General features: G+C 33.7%; 1 protein-coding gene across 5 annotated transcripts in view; it reads left to right on the top strand.

Annotated features, from left to right (window-relative positions):
* Nucleotides 1-20,794, top strand: part of CSPP1 (centrosome and spindle pole associated protein 1) — an 81,430-nt gene that overhangs the window by 44,585 nt on the left and 16,051 nt on the right. For all 5 annotated transcript variants that reach the window (XR_001145298.1, XM_012723055.1, XM_012723057.1 and 2 more), the window contains 9 exons: nucleotides 3,307-3,436; nucleotides 5,033-5,180; nucleotides 8,784-8,936; nucleotides 11,768-11,880; nucleotides 13,486-13,635; nucleotides 14,053-14,199; nucleotides 16,450-16,554; nucleotides 18,275-18,341; nucleotides 18,909-19,026. Coding sequence is in view for 4 of the 5 variants with exons in the window: in XM_012723055.1 (XP_012578509.1) it covers nucleotides 3,307-3,436; nucleotides 5,033-5,180; nucleotides 8,784-8,936; nucleotides 11,768-11,880; nucleotides 13,486-13,635; nucleotides 14,053-14,199; nucleotides 16,450-16,554; nucleotides 18,275-18,341; nucleotides 18,909-19,026 (1,131 nt within the window). In the remaining variant the exon portion in view is untranslated. The remainder of the gene's footprint in view (nucleotides 1-3,306; nucleotides 3,437-5,032; nucleotides 5,181-8,783; nucleotides 8,937-11,767; nucleotides 11,881-13,485; nucleotides 13,636-14,052; nucleotides 14,200-16,449; nucleotides 16,555-18,274; nucleotides 18,342-18,908; nucleotides 19,027-20,794) is intronic.

The following is a 20,794-nucleotide window of genomic DNA, read 5'->3' as shown; positions in this document are numbered from 1 at the left end:
AATTGTAGAAAAAATGAGAGAATAGACAGAGGCAGTTTAAGAGATGTTATTTTAAATTTTTCTAATTTTAATTGATAAACAAAGTTTACATAGACTCTATGGATTCTAAAAACCCAAAAGTTCCCAGTGGGATAAGTAGAAGAAACCCACACCAAGACAATCATGGTAAAACTTTAGAGCATAAATAAAATGGAAAGGAACTTAAAAGAGCCATATAGAAGAGACATTACTATTAAAAGAAATTCTTGGAAGGAATTTAGATTATAAGTAAGTTTGAGATAATTGTATACACAACACAGCTATTTTTCATAAATAAGGTTGAAGCAACCAAGGCATGAGGATGGGGGGAAAAAATTTAAGCAACCAAACTTCTCACTAGTTGATCCTAAGTAAAATTAATTTGTAATGAAGAAAGAAAGAAGGACACCAAAAAAGGAAAATTCTGGTTTACATGCAGAGGAAAATGAATAGAAGGGGCGGGGGAGCAGAAAAATATGGATGGAATTAAATAGTATCTATGTAAAATTATGGGTTTAAAAGTTACTAAAATTAATTGGAATAGTGTGTGTGTATGTGTATATATAGTTTTTCTTTTTTTTTTTCTCCCTCTCTGTGTGCACCTAGTTAACTAAGGGCTTGCCAATATTGTTTATCCTTTCAAAGAATCAGTTCTTGGTTTCACTGGTCTTTTGCTCTTTTTGTTTACTATTTCATCTATTTCTGTTTTAATTTTTGTTATTGTGCTGATTTTGATTTTTTTGGTTTATTTTTCTAGTTCCTTAAGCTGCAATGTTAGATTTTTATTTATTTGATATTTTTCTTGTTTATGATGTGGGCTGTATTGTAATACTGCTCTTAGAGTAGCCCCTAGGTTCTGGTAACTTGTCTTTCCATTTTTGTTAGTCTCCAGAGGTTTTTAATTACTTATCTGATGTCTTCATTGACCCAGGAGTTGTTAGAAAGCATTTTGTTCAGTTTCCATTTGTTTTGCTTTATTCTGGGATTCTGTTTGAGGTCAATTTCTAGCTTTATACCATTGTGATCAGAAAAGATGCTTCATATAATACCCATTTTCACATAAAGTTTGAGACATGTTTTTGTTCCAGTATATAATCTATCCTTGAGAAAGTTCCATGTGCACTTGAGAAGACTGTCAGTTCTTTTGGAATAGAGACTCTGTAAACGTCATTAATTCCATCTAGTCCAGCACTTTATTTCACACCTTTATTTCCTTGTTAACTTTCTGGGAGTTATTACTTTGAGTAAATGGCATGTTGAATTCCCCTCACAATTAATAATTACATTGTTAATACATTGCTTGAGGGTTGTTATTAGTTATTTTATCTAATTAGGTGTCTATGTTCAGTATATACATTACTTGTAACAGTTATTTTCTTGATGTGTTCTCTTGATCATTATGTAATGCCCATCTTTGTCTCAGATCATCTTTTTTTTTGGTCTGAAAGGTTTATTATATGTATGAATTGGCAGTTCTTTTCTTTCTGTGTCACTGGCTTTTCGGCCTTTCTCCTTAAGCATGTATTTTTTTTAAGGTTCAAATGAGTTTCTTGTAAGCAAAGTGTAGATGGCTGGTAATCTTTGAAATGGTTTGTCAGCCCGTGCCTATAATTGGTGAGTTTAGACGGTTCAAATTTAGGGTGATAAATGATATAGCAGGCTTATTTAATGTCAAACTACCTAAAATTTTTTTTGTTGTTGTGTATTTTTCCCTTTGTTTCTGTTTTTTCATTTGGATGACTTTCCCTGGTGATTCTAGTAGTTTATTCTTTTTTCTGTGTGTCTGTATTCTAGGTTTTTGCTTTTTTGGTTACCATAAGGATTGTATTGAACTAAGTTTAAAAAGTTCTTAATGAGCTGATATTGAATGATCTCCTCTTTTTTTAAAGACTGAATATTTCTTTTTTTTTTTTAAGATTTATTTATTTATGCATATAGAACTGGATACAAGCCAGAGATGCAGGGGCAATGAGAGGATTCACCAGAGACAGAGTGGGGAGCAGAGCAGGCAGATCCACGAAGTATACTCCTGAGGGGTGCAGCGGGCAGGTCAAGAGAGGTCTGCCACACCATGTGGATCACCTCTGGGGAGCCAGAGATCAAACTCCACCTGAAGCGGCTGTGGCTAGCTTGCAGTGTCCTAATCTGTTGCGTCACCAGGGAGGGCCCTGAATGATATCATTTTTTTTTTTTTCCCCAATGAATGATCTCATTTTAACTAGACAGGCTCTAAACTTTTCTTCCTCCACCTTAGTGTTTTGTTGTTATTTCTTATTAGTTTGGATTATTTTTCTGACTCTGTGTTCCTCTTGTCAATGTACTTGAGGTTTTCTGGGATTCCCCCCCCCCCTTTTCTTTTTTTAGGAACTCCCTTGTGTCCTGTGTTGTAGGGCATGTCTGCTAGTGGTAATTGTCCTTATAGCACCTCAGTAATCATATTAAAATGTTACTCCAAAAATATTTTGTCGGGCCCTCCTTGGTGGCTCAGCAGGTTAAAGCACAACACAATGAAGCTTAAGCCACTTCCGCATGAGTTTGATTCCCGCCTGCCCTGGAGGAGATCCACATGGCGAGGCAGACCTCTCCTTACCCGCCTGCTGCTCCCCTCAGCAGTGTACGTCCATCTGTCTGTTCTGCTCCTCGCTCTGTCTCCGGTGAATCCTCTCACCCTCCGTGTCTCTGGCCATGCCCAGTTCTATATGAATAAATAAATAAATCTTTAAAAAAGAATTTTTTTTTTGTCTGTTACAACTTCTCTTTGTCTTTCACATATACAATTCCGGACTTCTGTTTTTATTCTTCTACCTTTCCATCTTGTGTTCTGGTTTTCCCACTCCCTGCAAATGAATCCATAGCCACTGAACTCCCAGCAACCATCCCTGTATATGCTTTTTTGTCTGTACCGCACCCTCTCTGAAAAAGTACCTCTGACAGTCACAGTGCCTATTATTACTGGTGACTGCCCTTTAGCCTGTTCTGATATTCTCTTGGTTACCTTCTTCATCTCTTCACTCATGATCCTCACAGCAAGCCCCCAACTTCAGTACAAAACTTTTAGGAAAGTCCTCTGTTTTAATCAATGAAACTAACTCTTCCTTTGAACTAATTCTGGCTTTATTTTCCTTTTAGTTGTGTTTAAGGGAGAGAATGATCTAAACCTCTGTTTTCCTTTGTTGGTGGTGGAATCTCTTTGTTTTAAAGTTTACTTATATGCCATGCTATTTCAAATTAGTATTGCATTTTCTTTTTTTTTTATGAATATTTTCAAATTATTGTGTATTTGATTAGGAATATAGTTGGACAGAATGAACTGAAAAGTACAAATGACCAAGCAATAAATTCAGGATTATTTTTTGAAGATAAACCAAAGCCTTCAAAACAGACCCTTCAGTCTTATCAAGAAGCTTTACAGCAGCAGGTATTCATTCATTCACTTATTTGCTCATTTATTCATTTAAAGTTGAACATCCTATGTTTGTTCAGTGGTCCCTTAGAACTCAAGAGTATGGCAATAGAGGGATAAAAGCAATTGTTATAATTCAGTATAATAACCTTGGAATTGGAATGTTACATGTATACTGTAGGGAGTATAATTGCTTGGGCATTAGGAAGACTTTGCTTGGTTAATATTTGAGTTGCATGCTGCACAGTGGATACATATGAAATTCCTGATAAATTCAGGGAATGAAATTGGTGTGGGGAAAAAGGACTGAGTGTTAGAATGTGCTGGATTTTGATTAGCTAATAAGAGATTTTCACTTTTATCCTATTATGGGTAGCCTAAGGGAGGTAATTTTAAATCAGAAAGTGAAAGGAATAGTTGATATGAGCAGATTTAGCTTTTAGGAAGATCTGACTGTAGTGAGAGTGATTGGAAAAAAGAGATGTGATCAGCAAATCTTTTTGTAAGTGATGAAAGTAGTCCAGCCAGGAAGCAATGAGTCACTGGGAAGATGGAAAAAACACCCAAAAGATAGTTCTCAGTTTTCATTGATAGGACTTGATCCAGAAAAAAGTAACTTGTGGAATACACAAAGTCTAAAGATGATTTTGATATTATAATAGTTCTCATAATGAATCCTTGAATATCAGAGGTAAAATACTTTTAGGGAAGAATAATGAGATCTGTTGTAGTTTATAACTTATAAACAGAGTTTACTTAATAGTAATCAGACTTAGTTTTGTATTGGTGGTATTACTCACATCTCTGAGAGAATTCTAGAACTTTCCCCAAAGCTCTGTTGTTCAGATTTTACCTGGGCAGCCTACTTGAAAAGTGGGTTTCAAAAAATTAGGGAATAACCAACATGTGTTTTGGTGTGTTAAATTCAGTTTTTTTATTTGTAAAATCTATCAATTTTGAATTAGTATGTTAAAAATACTACTGACAAGACTAGATTTCTTAACTCTCTAGAAGTGTATTTTATGTAAATGATAAATTGCTTGACTCTGCTGGAGTGCTACTTAAAAATAACTTGCAGAATGTAGATAGTTGATTATCCATAATTATAGAGGACAACCCCATGGTTGTGCTTGATAATTGAAATGTAATTGTTTTGATATGCTTTCTTAGAGTTATATTCTAAAGTAGCCAGCATTTCCTGAAGGATCTTTGAACCTTTAATCTCTGAATTCTGGGGATGGTGTTGGTTCAGCTAGAGTAGGTCTGGTGAGGTGTAGGGTGATCCTATTGGTGAATAGTGGAACTAATGAGGCTCAGGAGTCTGTGGACAAGTTTGAAATTGGGGTGGGGAAAGAAGTGTTTGATTAGTCCAAAAGACATGAGTGCCTGGAAAGAACAACAGTGTCATGGTTTAAGTGAGCAACAGCTGTATGTTTCATCCACAAGTTGTTTAAAATTTATTCTTACACATCGTTGTGTTTCTACCTTAATAACAAAGCTTACTAAAAAAAAAAAACAACTTTGCTTTTTCTCTCATAAGAAAAAATATTATATTAAAACTTTGTATAAATATACTTGTCAGCACTCACAGATGTTTCTTATGTTGTCAAGATTCGGGAAAGAGAAGAAAGAAGAAAGAAAGAACGTGAAGAAAAAGAAGAATATGAAGCTAAGTTAGAAGCTGAAATGAGAAGTTATAACCCCTGGGGGAAAGGTGGAGGTGGTGCGCCTCTCAGGGATGCTAAAGGAAATCTGATAAGTATGTTATTTCCATTGATCTGTTGTTTTTAAACTTAAAAGAATGGGGTAGAAAGGAGTAGGAATCATAGCCTGGGAAGTAAGGTTTCTTTTTGTGTAACTTAATGTAAATGAGATAATGTTGATGTAAATATAACAACAGAAGTTTGGAAATTTTTTGTCTTTAAAATATTACTTTACTATGGGTTTTCCATCCTTTGATGATGATAACTTAGTTACAGAGAAATAAATCATGTTAGCAAGGTTTTACCCAAACTTTTATCAGAAATTTGTTAGTTTTTCTAACAAAAGTCTTACTGCTAAAGTTGCTAAAGTTGTAGATTTCATGTTCTTTAGGGTATTATACATTCTTGTATGTGATATAGTCAGATTTATTTGGGTATTGTATTATACTAGGGTTCTTATGTATTATGCCTTTGATTCTCTGTTAAATGTGACTTTAATTTATTTTATAAATCTCTATTGAAGTATGCCCATTTTGAGGCTGCTTTATCTGTTTTTGTTGATTTGTATGAGTTCTTTGTACATCTTGGATATCAGCCCTTATTGGATGTATGGTATGCATAAGGTGTCTTATTTTCTCTCAGTATAGTGTCTTTAATTTAGTAACTCTTTCTTTGATGTTTATAATCTCTTTATTTTCCTTGTATCATGTAGTATTTTGCCTGGGTATGTATTTTATGGCTTCAGGTCTTATATCTGAAGACCATTTTGACTTAACTTGTGTGTGTGCTGTGAGATAGTGGTCTAGTTTCATTTTTCTGCATGTGACTGTTCAATTTTCCAAACACTTTTTGAAAAGGTTTTCCTTTCTGCAGTATGTTCTTGGCTTGTTTGTCATAAATTGACTATCAGTGGGTATGGATTTACTTCTGGGCTCTCAATTGTATTCTATTGGTCTGTGTCTGTTTTTCTTTCAAGAACATATTGGCTTCATTATTAGAGCTTTGTGTAGTATAGGTTGAAGTCTAGAAATGTCAAGCCACCATTCTTCCTCTTTATTTGTCAGGATTACTTTGACAGTTTGGGATCTTCTTTGGTTCCAAATGGATTTCAGGACTTTTTTTTCTATTTCTTTGAAAAATGCAATTAAAATTTTGATAGAAATTGCATTGAATCTGCATATTGTTTTGGGTAAGGACGCAGCACTACGAGCTACCCACTGCCACTTCAGTGCTAGTTGGATCACCCACCCCAGTGGTGATGGTGAGGCAGACCTCTCCTGACTCACCCGCTGCTCCCCTCAGCAGTGTACTTTGCCGAACTGTCTGAGATCACCACCAGTGTGTGTGTGTTTGAGGGGGGTCCAACTCGCACTGAAGCGACTGTGGCTAGCTTGTAGTGCTCTGTCCTTACCCGTTGGGCTATCAGGGAGGGCCCAGCAACTGATTTTGTAACCTGCCTTTTTATTGAACTGGTTTATTGTTTCAATTAGTCTTTTAAGTGTAGTCTAAAGTTCTCGCTCTGTGTGATCATAGCTCCTGCAAATAGTGATGGTTTCACTTCTTTTCCAGTTTTGATTCCTTTTAGTCTTTTTCTTGCCTAATTGCTCTGGTAGGAATTCTAATATTATGTCCAAAAGTAGTGGTTAAGGTGGGTATCCTTTTCTTGTCTCTTAGGAGAAGTGCATTCAGTTTTTCACCATTAGTACGATGTTCACTTTGGTTCATATATGACTTACTATGTTGAAATAAGTTGTGACTATTCCCATTTTGAGAGTCTTATTACTGGATGCTGAACCTTGTCAAATGTATTTTAGGCATCTATTAAAGTGACTTTGATCTTCCTTTTTGTTTATGAGGTGAGTGATAGTGGTTGATAAGCATATGCTGAGTCAGCCTTGTTCCCTGAGATGAAACATACTGAGCGTGATGGTATTTTCTGTTAATATGTTGCTGTATTCTGTTTGCTAGGACTTTTACAACTATCTTCATTAGAAATATTGACCTATAGTTTCTTTATCTGTGTTAGGTTTTTGTTGAAGTGTTAGGGTAGGTCTTAGGAGATTTGGTAGAAATAACTGTAGAAGCAATCTAGTTTTGGAGGTTTGTTCTTAGAGACTTTTGCTTCTCTTTTAGTTTTTGTGCCTGTGATAAGTATGTTGAAGCTATTTCAGCCTATTTCTGTCTTGGAAGGTTGTATGATTCCAAAAATGTGTCATTTCTTCCAAATTGTTTAGTTTTGCATAGAGAAAATCCTAATAGTTTCATATCATCCTTTGTATTTCTATAGCATGTTTTAATTTCTTCTTTTATTCTGACACTTTTTTTTACTTTTTTGTTTTCTTTGTATGCCTAGCTAAGGGTTTGTCAGCTTCACTTATTTACAATGAACCATCTCTTTGGCTTCACTGATATTTTGTGCATTTTATTTTCTGTTTGTTATTACTCTAGATTATCCTTCCATCTCTTGTTGTTTTGTATTTGCCTTTCTCTATGTGGCATTGTAATTGTGGCATATATTTAGAATACATCCTTTAACATAATAGACTTCCTAGTAATTACTTCCTATATCCAGGTTTAAGTTCACTTTCATTGCTGCCACACTTAAGAATGGAGGACATGATCTTAAACCAGATGTGGGGAGAAAAACAAAAGTGCACATTCACACAGTTTATGAGGGATAGGCGAATGGAGGGAGAGGAAAAGAAGAAAGAAAAATTATTAGCCAGAGCGTGGCCAGATGCTGTCTATCTTAGCCCAGATAGTGTCTCTTGAGCAGAGACAGGGAACCACACGTAGCTAGATCATCCACCAAACACACATTCTCTCGAATAGTTTAATTGCTGAAACATCAGCTCTACACCTATTTTCCATCAGCCCTTCACTTAGGATGTCAGGAGATAGAATTGGGAGCATTGTCCATTCACTCTGAGGTTAATTTTTCCTCTAACAGTTTGCATTCTTGACTGGCACTGAAGACTCCATTTCCAATATGGCTCCCTCATATTACTCAGGAAACCTCAGTTTATTGCCATATAGGTCTCTGCATAGGACTCCTTCAGTATCCTTGTGATAGAACATCTGGTTTTTTTTCAGAGTGAGTGATCCAGTAGGACATGTAAGGTGTAAACCATAATGTCTTTTATGAAGTAACCTGGAAGTCAGAGTCCATCATTTTGCAATATCCTGTTCATAAGAACTGAGTTACTTGCTCTGACCCACACTCGGATGATTGAGTGCCATCTTTTAAGGGAAGGATGTTAAGAAATGTATCGGTATATTTTAAAATTCCACTGTACACAACAATTACCTTTTTTTCACTAAGAACATTGATAATGTTGGGTGAATTTCATTATGATTTATTTTGAAATGTTGCTGTGTTTTATATGTTAAAGAGCTACTAAGTTCTGAAATAAATGTGAATATGGTTTTTGTGTTTTATCAAAACTCCTTATGATACTGATTTTGAGCTAATTTTATAAGATAATTTAAGAAGACTTTCTACGTTTTGATTATTTTTGTTTTCAGGAAACCAGGAATACCATTGAATTAGTCCTCTTCTGCCGTGTTATTTCTCTGATTGCCTACTTTAGAAAGTGTATTAAACACATTAACTGTAGAAATGTATTTATTGAAATATATGGCTTATTTTTTCCTCTCAGCTGATTTGAATAGGATGCACAGACAAAATATAGATGCCTACCATAACCCAGATGCAAGAACATATGAAGATAAAAGGGCTGTTGTATCCCTAGACCAAAATTTAGCCACTTCAAATGCTGAGAACCTAGAAGATTCTACAAATAAAAACTCAGGTTTTTAATCACATATTATATATATATTTTGTGTGTTTTGTTATTCAGTGACATTTCTGTTTTCTGACAAAGTTCTTATTGTGATTCTGAGAATTTGGTTACTCTAAATCAGGAAGCATGAACATTATTCATGTATTAATAATACCTTTTATTCATAGGTATTTTGGAAAAAGTGAACAGGGAGATAGGGTTTGCTTTTTAATGTCATGTATTTTTTTCCTGAGCTTTGTATCTTATATATACTCTCGCTGCTCAATAAGCTATTTTGCTAAATTAAGTAATCTCTTTACACATACTCACTTTGCCCGTGAATTTGATTTAGTGAAAAGTTATTACAGTGTGATAAATTATACAATGAAGTTAATTTTTTGCTTGTTTTATGATCAGTTGCCCTCCAATAAAACCCCACATTGTACAAAGAAATTAAGTAACTAAAAAGTTAATTTGATATCTGGTTATATCCCCCTTTTTTTATTGAAAGAGAAAATAACATTAATATTGCAAAGGACTTCTCTGATGGCACAAGAGCTGTGAAACTATTCCCAGCCACTGCAGCACAAGTTTGATCCCCTGCCAGGGAGCTAACCCACATATGGTGCAGGAGACATTTCCTGTCTCACCCGCTACTCCCTGTAGCAGAGTATTTCATTTAGTCCACCTGTTTGGCTCCCCACTCTGTCTCTGGTGAATCCTCTTACCTCCTGCATCTCTGGCCTGTACCCCAATTCTTATATGCATAAATAAGTAAATCTTTTTTTTTTTTAAAAGCGATGTCATTAAACTTTTGTTACAAATGTTGTTAAAGTTAGGAAAAAATAGTAAAATAGAGGTTTCTTTTGGAAGAAAGAAATGCGTATGCGTTTGACTCTTAAGTGATTTGAAAGAAAAGTTCTTTGCACTAAACTTAATTCTCTGAAAGAGTGGCATTATTTTCAATGTATTTTTTTAAATAACAAGTGCACCTTCAAAGAAGGCTTCAAAGAAGTCTTCAAAAAAATTTAGTGTTAGGTTAGAAACTTAACCAGGCATATCTTCACAGTCTTTGGCTAGTAGAGGCACCAAAATAAAAAACGTTTGTGAAACTTGATCACACCCTAGTGAAGCTGTCAGGAAACAACCAGATAGTCTGAGCTCCCTGCACATACTTTCATGGCATTCAATATTTTTAAGGACTTGGGACCTCAAATATATTTGTTTGTAATTGAATTCTTTAATAATGTGTACTTCAGGATCATTATTTCATGGTTCATCTTCATTTGGCCTATTTTTGAAGCCCTTCCTAGTATTCTTTTTTTTTTTTTTTTAAAGATGTATTTATTTATGCAAACAGGAGCTGGAGGAGAGGGCCAGAAATATGGGGAGTGAGAGGATTCACCAGAGACAGAGTGGGAAGCAGAATAGGCGGCAGATCTCTGAAATACACTGCTGAGGGGAGCAGCGGGTGAGATAGGAGAGGTCTGCACCATGTGGGTCACCTCCCTCCTAGCCCCAGGGATCAGGCTTGTTCTGTAGTGTCTGTGGATTTCTTCATAGTACTACTGCACTTTAACCCCTTGCACTACCAGGGAGACCCACTTTCCACTTTTATTATATTTCATACTAGTTTGACTTAAATTTTATTTTTTGTCTTATTATAATGACTAGATACAGTTTCATTTTCTATATATAAAACTAGTGTTTCCACTATTTATTTTAAAAAGAATTTTGTCTATCTCTAATAATATCTTCTCTAATTTTGCTATCATACTATGATTTTAATGTTTAAACTTTTTTATCTGACTTTTTGCAGATATTTTCAAGTAAGCATAAATATGAGGGCAAAATAGACCACAGTGGCAGCTACACTGCAAAACAATCAGCCTTACAATATAACAAGAAATCCTTTAGATTGATTGATACCATGAAGAGTCAGTAGAAAAGACATTTAGAAAAAATTTTATATTTATGCATACATAATACATTTTATCATAAAATTAAATAAATAATGTAAATGTATGATTTTAATATTTAATTTTCTGCATTCAGAAAGATTTTTCTGGTATAGTTATTTTTCTGAAAATAGTTGCTTTTCTGAAACACTTTTTTCGCTCCTAAAGTTTTTATCATTTATAAGTAATATATAATCATTTTATCGTTCATGTTTGTATTGCATTAATTTGCTAACTTTATTTTACTTTTAATATTATTAAATTTGTTTTCTTATATTTTTCATTTTGTACAGTATTGATTTCTCCCCTCAGGTATAGTCTCCATAGTTTCCCCACCTTAGCATCTGTGATAATCTATATAATTCAAATAGAAATTATTGTAATGATTTAAAGACTCAAAATTTGTAAAAAAATGATTTTAGAGCTGACTTTCTGCTTGAAGTAACGTGGATAAAAAGGCTTGAAATTACTAAGTTTTTAAGACATTTAAAAAAATTTATATTTGTATATACATAATACATTTTATCATAAAATTAAGTAGTATTCTTATGAAAACAATATATACATACATAAGAACTTAAACATGTATCTTTTTTCCTCTTCATAAATTTTACTTTAAAGCTTTTGCTGCAGTGAGAATTGAATTATTGTTTTAATGCCTTGATATAGGTAATTATTTTTTAACTATTAATTTTATTTTTGGTTCACTATTCTTTCTATTGTTCCTATTAATCTAGTCTTCAAATTCTAATCTCAAACTTACTCCTCTGATTTTAACGGTTGAATTTTGTTTTTACCACATTTTTTTCAAACTATGAATTTATTGGCCAACTCTTCATTCTTTAATCTTTTTGTTTTCCTAGCATTTACTAATGGTGTTTTTTGTAAAATTTCTCTTTCAAGGTCATACACAAACACAGAGTTCACCTTTTGCTCGGGGAAATATATTTTGTGAGCCTCCAACTGAACTTCAGATTAAACAGCAAGAATTATACAAAAATTTTCTTCGTTTTCAGGTGAAGTCCTTACTTGATCACAGTTAAAAATTTTTACAAGATTTTTAGTAAACTACAGTTGGAAAAATTTTATCCACAGGATAAACAGATTTTAAAATGCTATTTAACTATATAAAATGTCTAACTTATAAATTTGAAGCTTTATATAGTATTAAAATCATATTATTTCACTTGCTTTAGAAATTAAAACTTTTTATACTAATCATGATTTCATAGTTTAAAAGATCAAGCTAACTTAACATATCACCTTAACCTAACATATCCCCTTATTCCCTTTTTAGATTTGAGAGGTATATTAAAAGAATAATAATTCATTCATAGGATGAATTTTTCTAGCTGCTTATGTGTTAGTAGAAAAACTAGTTTTTTTCCCAAAATTATTTATGTTCTTTACTCAGTAATAATAGATCATAAATAAAAATTAAATACAATCACATCTCGTAATTATTTTCCCTATTTCCATATGTAAACAATTATCACTTAAAATAATAGAGATGCCAGTGTTTATTAAGCATACCTACTTACCAAATTCCCATACTCTGTCCATTCTTGTGCTGAATATTAGAGATGGAATCTGAGATGGAAGAAAGATTGCCTATAAGGAACTCAAAATTTCTTTTTTCCTTATTCTCCTTGCCTTTATGATGTTATCTGTATTCCTGGGTAGACTAATTCTGTGGTCTGGTTAATCTTCTATTTATTCTCACATGTTATTCTTTTTACTCAAAGCCTATACAGAAAATGTCCAAATGCCTTAGCTTGGTACTTAAAACCATCAGTCTTCAACTCCTCTTAAAAAGAATGTCTACTCAGACATGTCATCTTTCTAATACTAATTATTGTGGACTCTTAAATTAGGCAGTGACTTTCTGTGTGTATTCTTAAAGGATGTTTGTTCTGACAATGTTTAGAATGTAATGCTGGAGGACTTAAAAGATTACAAGCCAGGGCTTCCTAGGGTACTGACAGTGGGAATGGACAAAAAGACCTAAAGATACACCAAATTAATGGAGCTAATAATCTTAGAGAGTGGAATCAGAGGTGGCCACTCAAGACAGGCAGCAGCAGATTGAAGATCACAGAGTCACTGAACTTGAAAAGGACCCTGTAGTATATTGCCTGTAACAAGAAAGAAGAAAAGGCAGTCTGGAAAAGACATTCTCACATCAAGAATGAGTGAATGCTAAAATACTGATTTTTAGTTCTATATTTAGTCAGGCCAAGGATCTTTGAGACAGAAAAGTAGCAGTCACTACACTAATATAATTTATTGAGTACCTTTCAAATAGGAGGAATTTTTGTTTACATTGTTTTGCTTCAGTTCTTTGAGTATTCCTTTGGGATATAATCATTAATAACTTCTTTTGCCGTGTTACAAAGTAGTAGGAGAAAGTTTCTTAAGGTTAGACAGTCTGCAAATATTTGGAATTTAACTTACAGCTCTTATCTTACCTCCCTGATAAAGTATAGAAAGCTAGAAAATTTAGGAATGTACTTTTACTTGCAAAAATGGTATAACTTTGAACTCATGACAATGGGAAAAATTAACCAATTTTTTGACTTTTCAATGGTTTTAGAAAATAATTATTAGGCTTAATTCTTTAGATTGAGGAAAAGAAACAGAGAGAAGAAGCAGAGCGAGAGAAACTAAGAATCGCAGAAGAAAAGGAAGAAAAACGGCTTGCAGAACAAAGGGCACGAATTCAACAAGAGTATGAAGAGGAACAGGAAAGAAAGAGGGAGAAGGAGGAGGAGGTGATTTTTGCCCCCCTACTCTACTTTTCCATTTAAAGTGAAATATTTTGACTTGAAAAGATACTTGTTTACACAGAAAGCCAGCCTTAGAGTATATTCAGGAAATAATCACGTTACTATCCATACTTTGAGTTTTATTTTATTAACGAAAGACCAAAAAAAAGTAAATGATTTTAAAACATCCCCAGCCCTGCTGTGTACCTCAAATCTGATTATCTTACAAAATTAAAAATAATTTAGACTGACTAAAGCATATTATAAAAGTTGACTAATAATTGTTTTATCAACTTGTTTACATTAATGGACACTATCTTCAATTTTATCTGCCTTATTTCAGACAAATAAGGCAGCAGACTTTTGAGTGGACTGTATTCTATATACATGGAGCATACAAATATCTGTCTTTTTATTTTGAAGCAAAGGCTAAAAAATGAAGAACTTATTCGGTTAGCTGAAGAAAGACGAAAAGAAGCAGAAAAAAAGAAGAAAGAAGAAGAAGAAAGACATAATCTCCAACTGCAGCATTATTATGAGAGAGAAACTATGATTGGAGAAGAAACCAAGGTAAGATTGATAGAAATGACAAACCCAGTTTAACACTGAAAATTGTGGAGTTGTAGTGTAAGAGAGAAAGTGAAGGAGGTGCATTTAGTCACTTGCTTCTGTTTTACTACACCATTAGATTGCAGTGCACTGAAGTTCCTATAAGAGATGTCATTGGGCTTTGGTGAAGTTTTCACCCAGTTAGTGTAGTGGATTTACTTTACCTTACCGTTGGTGTATGTACCAGCCCCAGCAAACCATTCATGACAAGAATAGCAATTGTGAATGTTTGAAAGTTTTGTAATAGTCTGTTAAAGTAAAATTATGTCTTTTGAATGGACTGGTAAGGTGTGGGTTGAATTTTTTTTTTTAACTTTCACACTTTCTATTTCTGATTTAATTATTTATTAATTTTATTTTCTAACATCATCATTCATTTTTGTACAGTATTTGATTTTTCTCCTCAGGGGTAGTCCCTGTAGTTCCACCACCAGAGCACCCATGTGCTCTTCCTTCTTATCATTTGGCCTCTCTTTCTCCCCCAACCCTGCTGTATACCTCAAATCTATGATTATCTTACAAAATTAAATAATTGGGAATAAACCTAACAAAGGAGGTAAAAAGACCTATACAAGGGAAGTTACAACAAACATTGTTAAAAGAAACAGAGGAAAAAATGGGCTTGAATTTTGTAGTACTAAAATTTCTTTCATTTATATAGTTCATTCTTAACTCTACACATTGGCTATGATGGATTGAAAATTTAAAAAAGAAACTGGTGGCCGAATATAGACTGATTTGAAATCCATATTTCTGAGATAGTCAGTGTTGACGGGTGCATGTTTCAAAATTACTAGACAGGTTTTCTCTCTAGAAAACAAATTGAACCTTTGCAGATATTTCAGTTACATTTAAAATTTTTTAATGTGTAAGTATCAATGGAAACTTATTAAAAGAGCAGTTATTGGGTTTCATCTACAAAGTGTCTGATTTACTAAGTCTGAGGACAATCCAGGAATCTGCATTTTATCCAGGGATTTGGATTCAGTTGACCTTTGAATCACACTGAAAAACCCTGTATGTCTTACAAGCTAAGCTCAGCTTAATTTAAGAAAAGTGTTTTCAGAAATATAGTTTTATACAAACTATTTCTCTTCTAAGCAGGATTCACAAAAAGATTGTATTCACAGAAACTAGTGAGCTTCCCTGTTATATTTGTTATGTCTTTTGGCACATTATTCAGAGTGTTTTTTCAAAGGTCATTTGTTTTTCATTTATTTGTGCCTAATGTATACTTTTATCTATTAATTTTACCTTTGTTTTGCTACTTAAATTATTTAACTATATTTTATTGGAGTTTTTTTTTTATCCTGAGAGTTTTTAATGAGTTATATTTTACCCTGTTACATCTTCTATGTTTCTAATAGCCAAAATACTTCCATCAAATTAGTTGAATTTCTGACTTTTTTTGCTTCCTTAAAACCTTTTTCTTTTCTGTTTTCTTGTTATGTTGCTTACTATCCTTTAGTGGACATTATCTTTATAACTAGTTCTGCTTGTAGTCACCTAAGGTTTAAAAATAACTTTTTCCCTGCATGTATTTCTAATGTAATCAAAGTTGCCAGTGAAACTAATGCTTGATTTTATGCTATATATAATGAACAATTTTAGTTTGCTTTACCCAGGTAATATTACTAAAATTCGTTGGGAGTTTCTATGTTTTGATTTTAATGTTAAGTTAGGCACAATAAAGTGAAACTCTATTATGTTTTCTGATTGTTACAGAACTCTTGTGAGCTGGATAATTCCCTCATCTATAATGCTCTTGGTGACCACGGATACAGATTTCAGTAGTTGTTTATATTGTTTTACCGAAAGGATTTTTTGACTTTTGCCCTCTTTCTTTGTTATTGAGGGGATTTCTTAAATCTGGCTGTATTTTTTTGGTTTTGTTAGCTTTCCTTCCTGTTGACTATTTTAATGCTAATATAAGAATCCTGTTGTTTTAATAAGGATCTCTAAAACTATTGTGCTTATAGTTGAATTTATCATTTTTGGGTAAATAGTTTATTATCAAATAAAAGTAATAGTAACGTGAAACTTAGCTGGTTTTATTAAGTATTAAGTGTGTGAATATACATGCACACACACATGTATATACACACACAGTGTATATGTGGCTATATGCATATACACATACATGTGTTATGTACATGTATTTATGTATCTGTATATATACATATATATATAAAATTTTTTCCTCTATTTTAGCGTGTGAGACAGCCATCTCCTGTAGTTCCTGCTCTTCAGAACAAAATTGCAAGCAAACTCCAAAGACCTCCTTCAGTTGACAGCATCATAAGTTCCTTTATTCAAGTATATTATTTTATTTATGTATACTCTTTTATTTATGTGTCCTTTTTCATTTGATATGTTAAATCTTCAATCAGTTATTTTGGTTTTGGGGAACTGAGCAAGATTTTCTTATTCCCCATTCTTAGCTTTATTATTTCAAATTTGAAACTTAGATGTCTAAATTACTTGTTGCTTCTTTTACAACTGACAGTATTTGGTACCACAGTTTAAATTTTCTTGACAAAACTTAATTTTGTGAATTTTTTCCTGGTACCTTATGGAGGCTTCTCTTAACTGTAGATATGCTAGTGAAGTCCCCTATCCTTTAGACCAATCTACAATCAAAAAAAGAGCCAAGAAAATGGTCCAAAAGCATTGATCCTTGCATTGGGTCTGGTAAACTGGGTAGAAATTTGTAATAATGAGGAGGAGGAAAGGAGACTTCTTCAACTGGTGCAGAAATCAGGGAGGTGTAAGCTGCATGGCACATATAGAGAATGCATTGTGTTTTGGTGTAGCCTGTTAAAGTTTAATGAAGGTGGGCCCTCCCTGGTGGCGCAGCGGGTTAAAGCACAGCACTGAGAATCTAAAGCCGCTTCCACATGAGTTCGATTCCCGCCTGCCCCGGAGGTGACCACATGGTGTGGCAGACCCCTCCTGACCCACCCGCTGCTCCCCTCAGCAGTGTACTTCATCCATCTACCTGTTCTGTTCCCCACTCTGTCTCTGGTGAAGCCTCTCACCGCCCCTGAGCCTCTGGCCTGTACCCCAGTTCTGTATGCACAAATAAATAAATCTTTAAAAAAAAAAAAAAGTTTAATGAAGGTGACAGAGGAGTTGGAGATCAGAACATCTATAGTGTTCTATAGGCTATTGGATATGTAACAAAATATATTTAAGAGATACAAATAGTGGTATTTATTGTGTATGTGTTTGGTAGGAGTTAGTCACAAGTTTCTGGTGAGAGTGACAAAGAGGTGTATGAAAATACAGGTTGTGCTTGAAGAGGTGGACTGATTTATAGTTTTGGAAACCATTAACATTGGTGCTTATCAAATTACTATAGTTGTCAAGGATGAGTTTGGGGAAGGCTAAGGATTGAACACTTGGGAATTACTAAATTTAAGAATCAGACAGTGGATATAGAAGCAGACAAAGTGATAGTACTTAAAATTATCAATTGCTAGTGACCAATGAAATGGAGGACTTAAAAATACCCACCCATTGAATGTATTACTTGAGGATTACTTTGTAATAGTGAGAACAGTGTTAGAGGAAAGATAGGCTACAGAAGCCGTGGCAGTAGCTCTGGGGTAAGGAGTGAATGGCAAAGTGTAGACACTGATAGTGCCACATTAGCTATTCTTTAAAGGGAGCTTGGTTAACTGTGAAGAGGAGAAAGAATGGCTGATGGTGAGTGATAAAAGGAAAGGTAAGATTTTTTAAAGAGATTATAAGCATAAGCTGAGAGAATGGTGCTTGAGAGAAAGCAGTAGAAGAAAAGGAGTAATTGTTGGAATAGGTGGGAATCACTATGATACAGAGTAGAAGTGAAGGGATTACTTTGGAATAGGATAATGACCCTTCCATTTACAACTGGGTGGAAATATAAAGGTAAGTTCATATATAATACGGTGTGGAGTTTGATTTCTTTCCCATGTCGTTGCTTCAAAAAATTACCCTTTTTCAACCTTCTAAGTAGGGAAGACACACTGATATTTTTGTTGTGATTGTTAAACAGGAAAGTTCACTCTCGAGGGCACAGTCTCCTCCAGTACCTGCCAGGAAAAATCAGCTTCGTGCAGAAGGTAGAGTTAACTATTAAACTTATTATCATTCTTGTAATATTTTTCTTTGTAATATTTTATTTTGAAATAAATACAGGATCAAATGTTGCCAAAATAGTATAGAGCTCCACTTAGCCTTACCTCAGCTTCCTTCAGTGATAGTAACATCTTACAACCAGGAAATTGTTATTAGTGCAGTCTACCAACAGGTTTCACCAATTTTTGCATGTACTCATTTGTTATGTTTGTGTTGTGTGTAATTCTGGTCATTTTTATCATGCAGAATTTGTGTAACTACTGAATAATCAAGGAACATTCCATCCCCACAAAGGAATTCTTGTGCTGCCCTTTTACAGTTGCATTCTCCTACTCATTGCCTCCTGCCCCCAAGAATATTTCTTGATTTCTTGAAATTACTGTATTGTCACAATGTTTTTGAGTTTGATATTCATAACATGATCTATATATAAAACATAAAAAATAAGTTTTTTATGTGACTCTAGGCATTTTAGCTTTCTGTTAGATTGTGCTTTAATGTTTATTCATTTATTCTTATGTCTTTTTTTACTTATCAATGGATATTTGCAGAAGAGAAAAAAAATGTAATTATGGAATTGTCAGAAATGAGAAAACAACTTCGTAGTGAAGAGCGGCGTCTACAAGGGCGGTTGCTTCAAATGGACAGTGATGATGACATTCATATAAGGCAAGTTTTGGATTGTGTTTGTTTTTTCTACCTAAATTCTTTCTGATCAGGATATCAAGTCCAGTTTCCTGTCAGACAGACCTGTCCAGTAACTCAACAATTTTGGAACAGGATTAATTTATATTAGAATATAGATAGCTTGCCTATTAAAAAATTTTTTTAACAGATTGTTGATGAAATTGTAATGACTAGAATAATCTTCTCCCCCAAAGAAATACCACTAAATAATTAAATTTTAGTGTAGGAACTAATACAAAATAGGGTATGGTTTTTAGTCTTCTTGTAGTTATAGTTATATGATAGATTTTTTTTTCTCCCTGCTCTACCACTTCTTTTTTAAGATTTAAATTTCAAATTTCTTTAATCAGTGTTTTTTGATTAACATTCTTCAACTTTATTTATAAAATTGCCTTCATAAAGCATTTATCCAAAAGAGTTGAATAAAGCCTCTGTGAAAATATTGGCTATTTAATGAATATTTAATCTGATATGTAATATGTAAATTGATCATTTTATTGTCTTTGTACTGCTGTTAATTTGTTTATGCAAGTTATGATAATGCTGACAAAAATTGAGGGAGGATAAAAAAGAAAAGAAGTAGCATTGTCTTAAAGAAAAAAGACTTTCTAATCGAGAATTACACTTAGTGCAGATAGTAACTGGCAGCAGGGCATTCTTCATTCAAGCTAAAATTGATCATCTCTCTATAGAAATCAATGTACGGAAAATAATACATCTGGGACCTTAAATACACAGGACAAAAGGCTAAGAAATTGTTTAAGTTATATAAGTGATAAGGAAGGCACATGATAGGAGATAGTTGAAACAAGACCAGAAGAGAGGCTAGGCAGTTCTAAAAAACAAGTTTCTCTTTCTTAGTCTTTTATAAAATCAGGTATAGAAATTTAGTCCTTAGTGGCAAAAGCTATAGGATTGAAAAAATTCAGAGTTGAACTGAGAACTGATTTCATTTTAAAGCTTTTTTGACTTCAATGATGTATTGTTTCTCTAAGTTCTTATTTTCCAGCAAAATAACATGACTACCAAAAATTTCTGAACTTTTTTTTTTTTGGCCAAAGGACTTGTAAGTTTTCTAAAATAGTATTGTTCAAATTTTTATTAGGTTTTAAAATTAATGTAGTGTGTAACTACTGCACTTTTTTTTAAAAGCAAGAGTGTTTCTTTTCTTTTTAAAGAAGTAGTTTTATATTGTCACAGTTTATAGAAAAGTTACCTAGTTGAGTTTCCATACAGTACATAGTACAGAATTCTCTCACATTGTTTTCCCTAATGTTAACATTTGGCACAAGTAAGTGACATTGGAATATTAATACTAAATTCCGTACTTTTTTTGATTTCCCAGGTTTTCTGAGTCTTTTATTATTTTATATACTCTTTACATCATTTTTATACAATGCATGCTTTATCACCTTGGGTGTAATCCCCATTAAATTCCCACCACCAGTTCACTTGTGCACCATCACCATAGTCCCTTGTGTTCTTCCCACCCCTTTTTTGACTCTACTACCTCCCCCCCCCCCGCTCTACCCCTCCTACCCACCTACAAAGTGTCTCTGGTTTATAGTTGCCTGTTGATTTTTGTTTTAACTTTACTATAATTAATCCCCCCCCTCCCCTGACCCCTTATTTGGATTCCCTACTTTCCTCCCCCTAACTTCCTCCTGTAAGTGAAACCATCCATATTTTTATTTTTCTTTCTGCCTTTTTTTCACTGAGCATGATCTCTTCCAGCTACATCCATGTTGCT

Source organism: Condylura cristata, unplaced genomic scaffold, assembly GCF_000260355.1.
Source record: "Condylura cristata isolate star-nosed mole 26May11 unplaced genomic scaffold, ConCri1.0 scaffold00009, whole genome shotgun sequence".
Lineage (NCBI taxonomy): Eukaryota > Metazoa > Chordata > Mammalia > Eulipotyphla > Talpidae > Condylura > Condylura cristata.
Note: the sequence above shows the minus strand (reverse complement) of the source record. Positions and strands in the feature narration are given on the sequence as shown.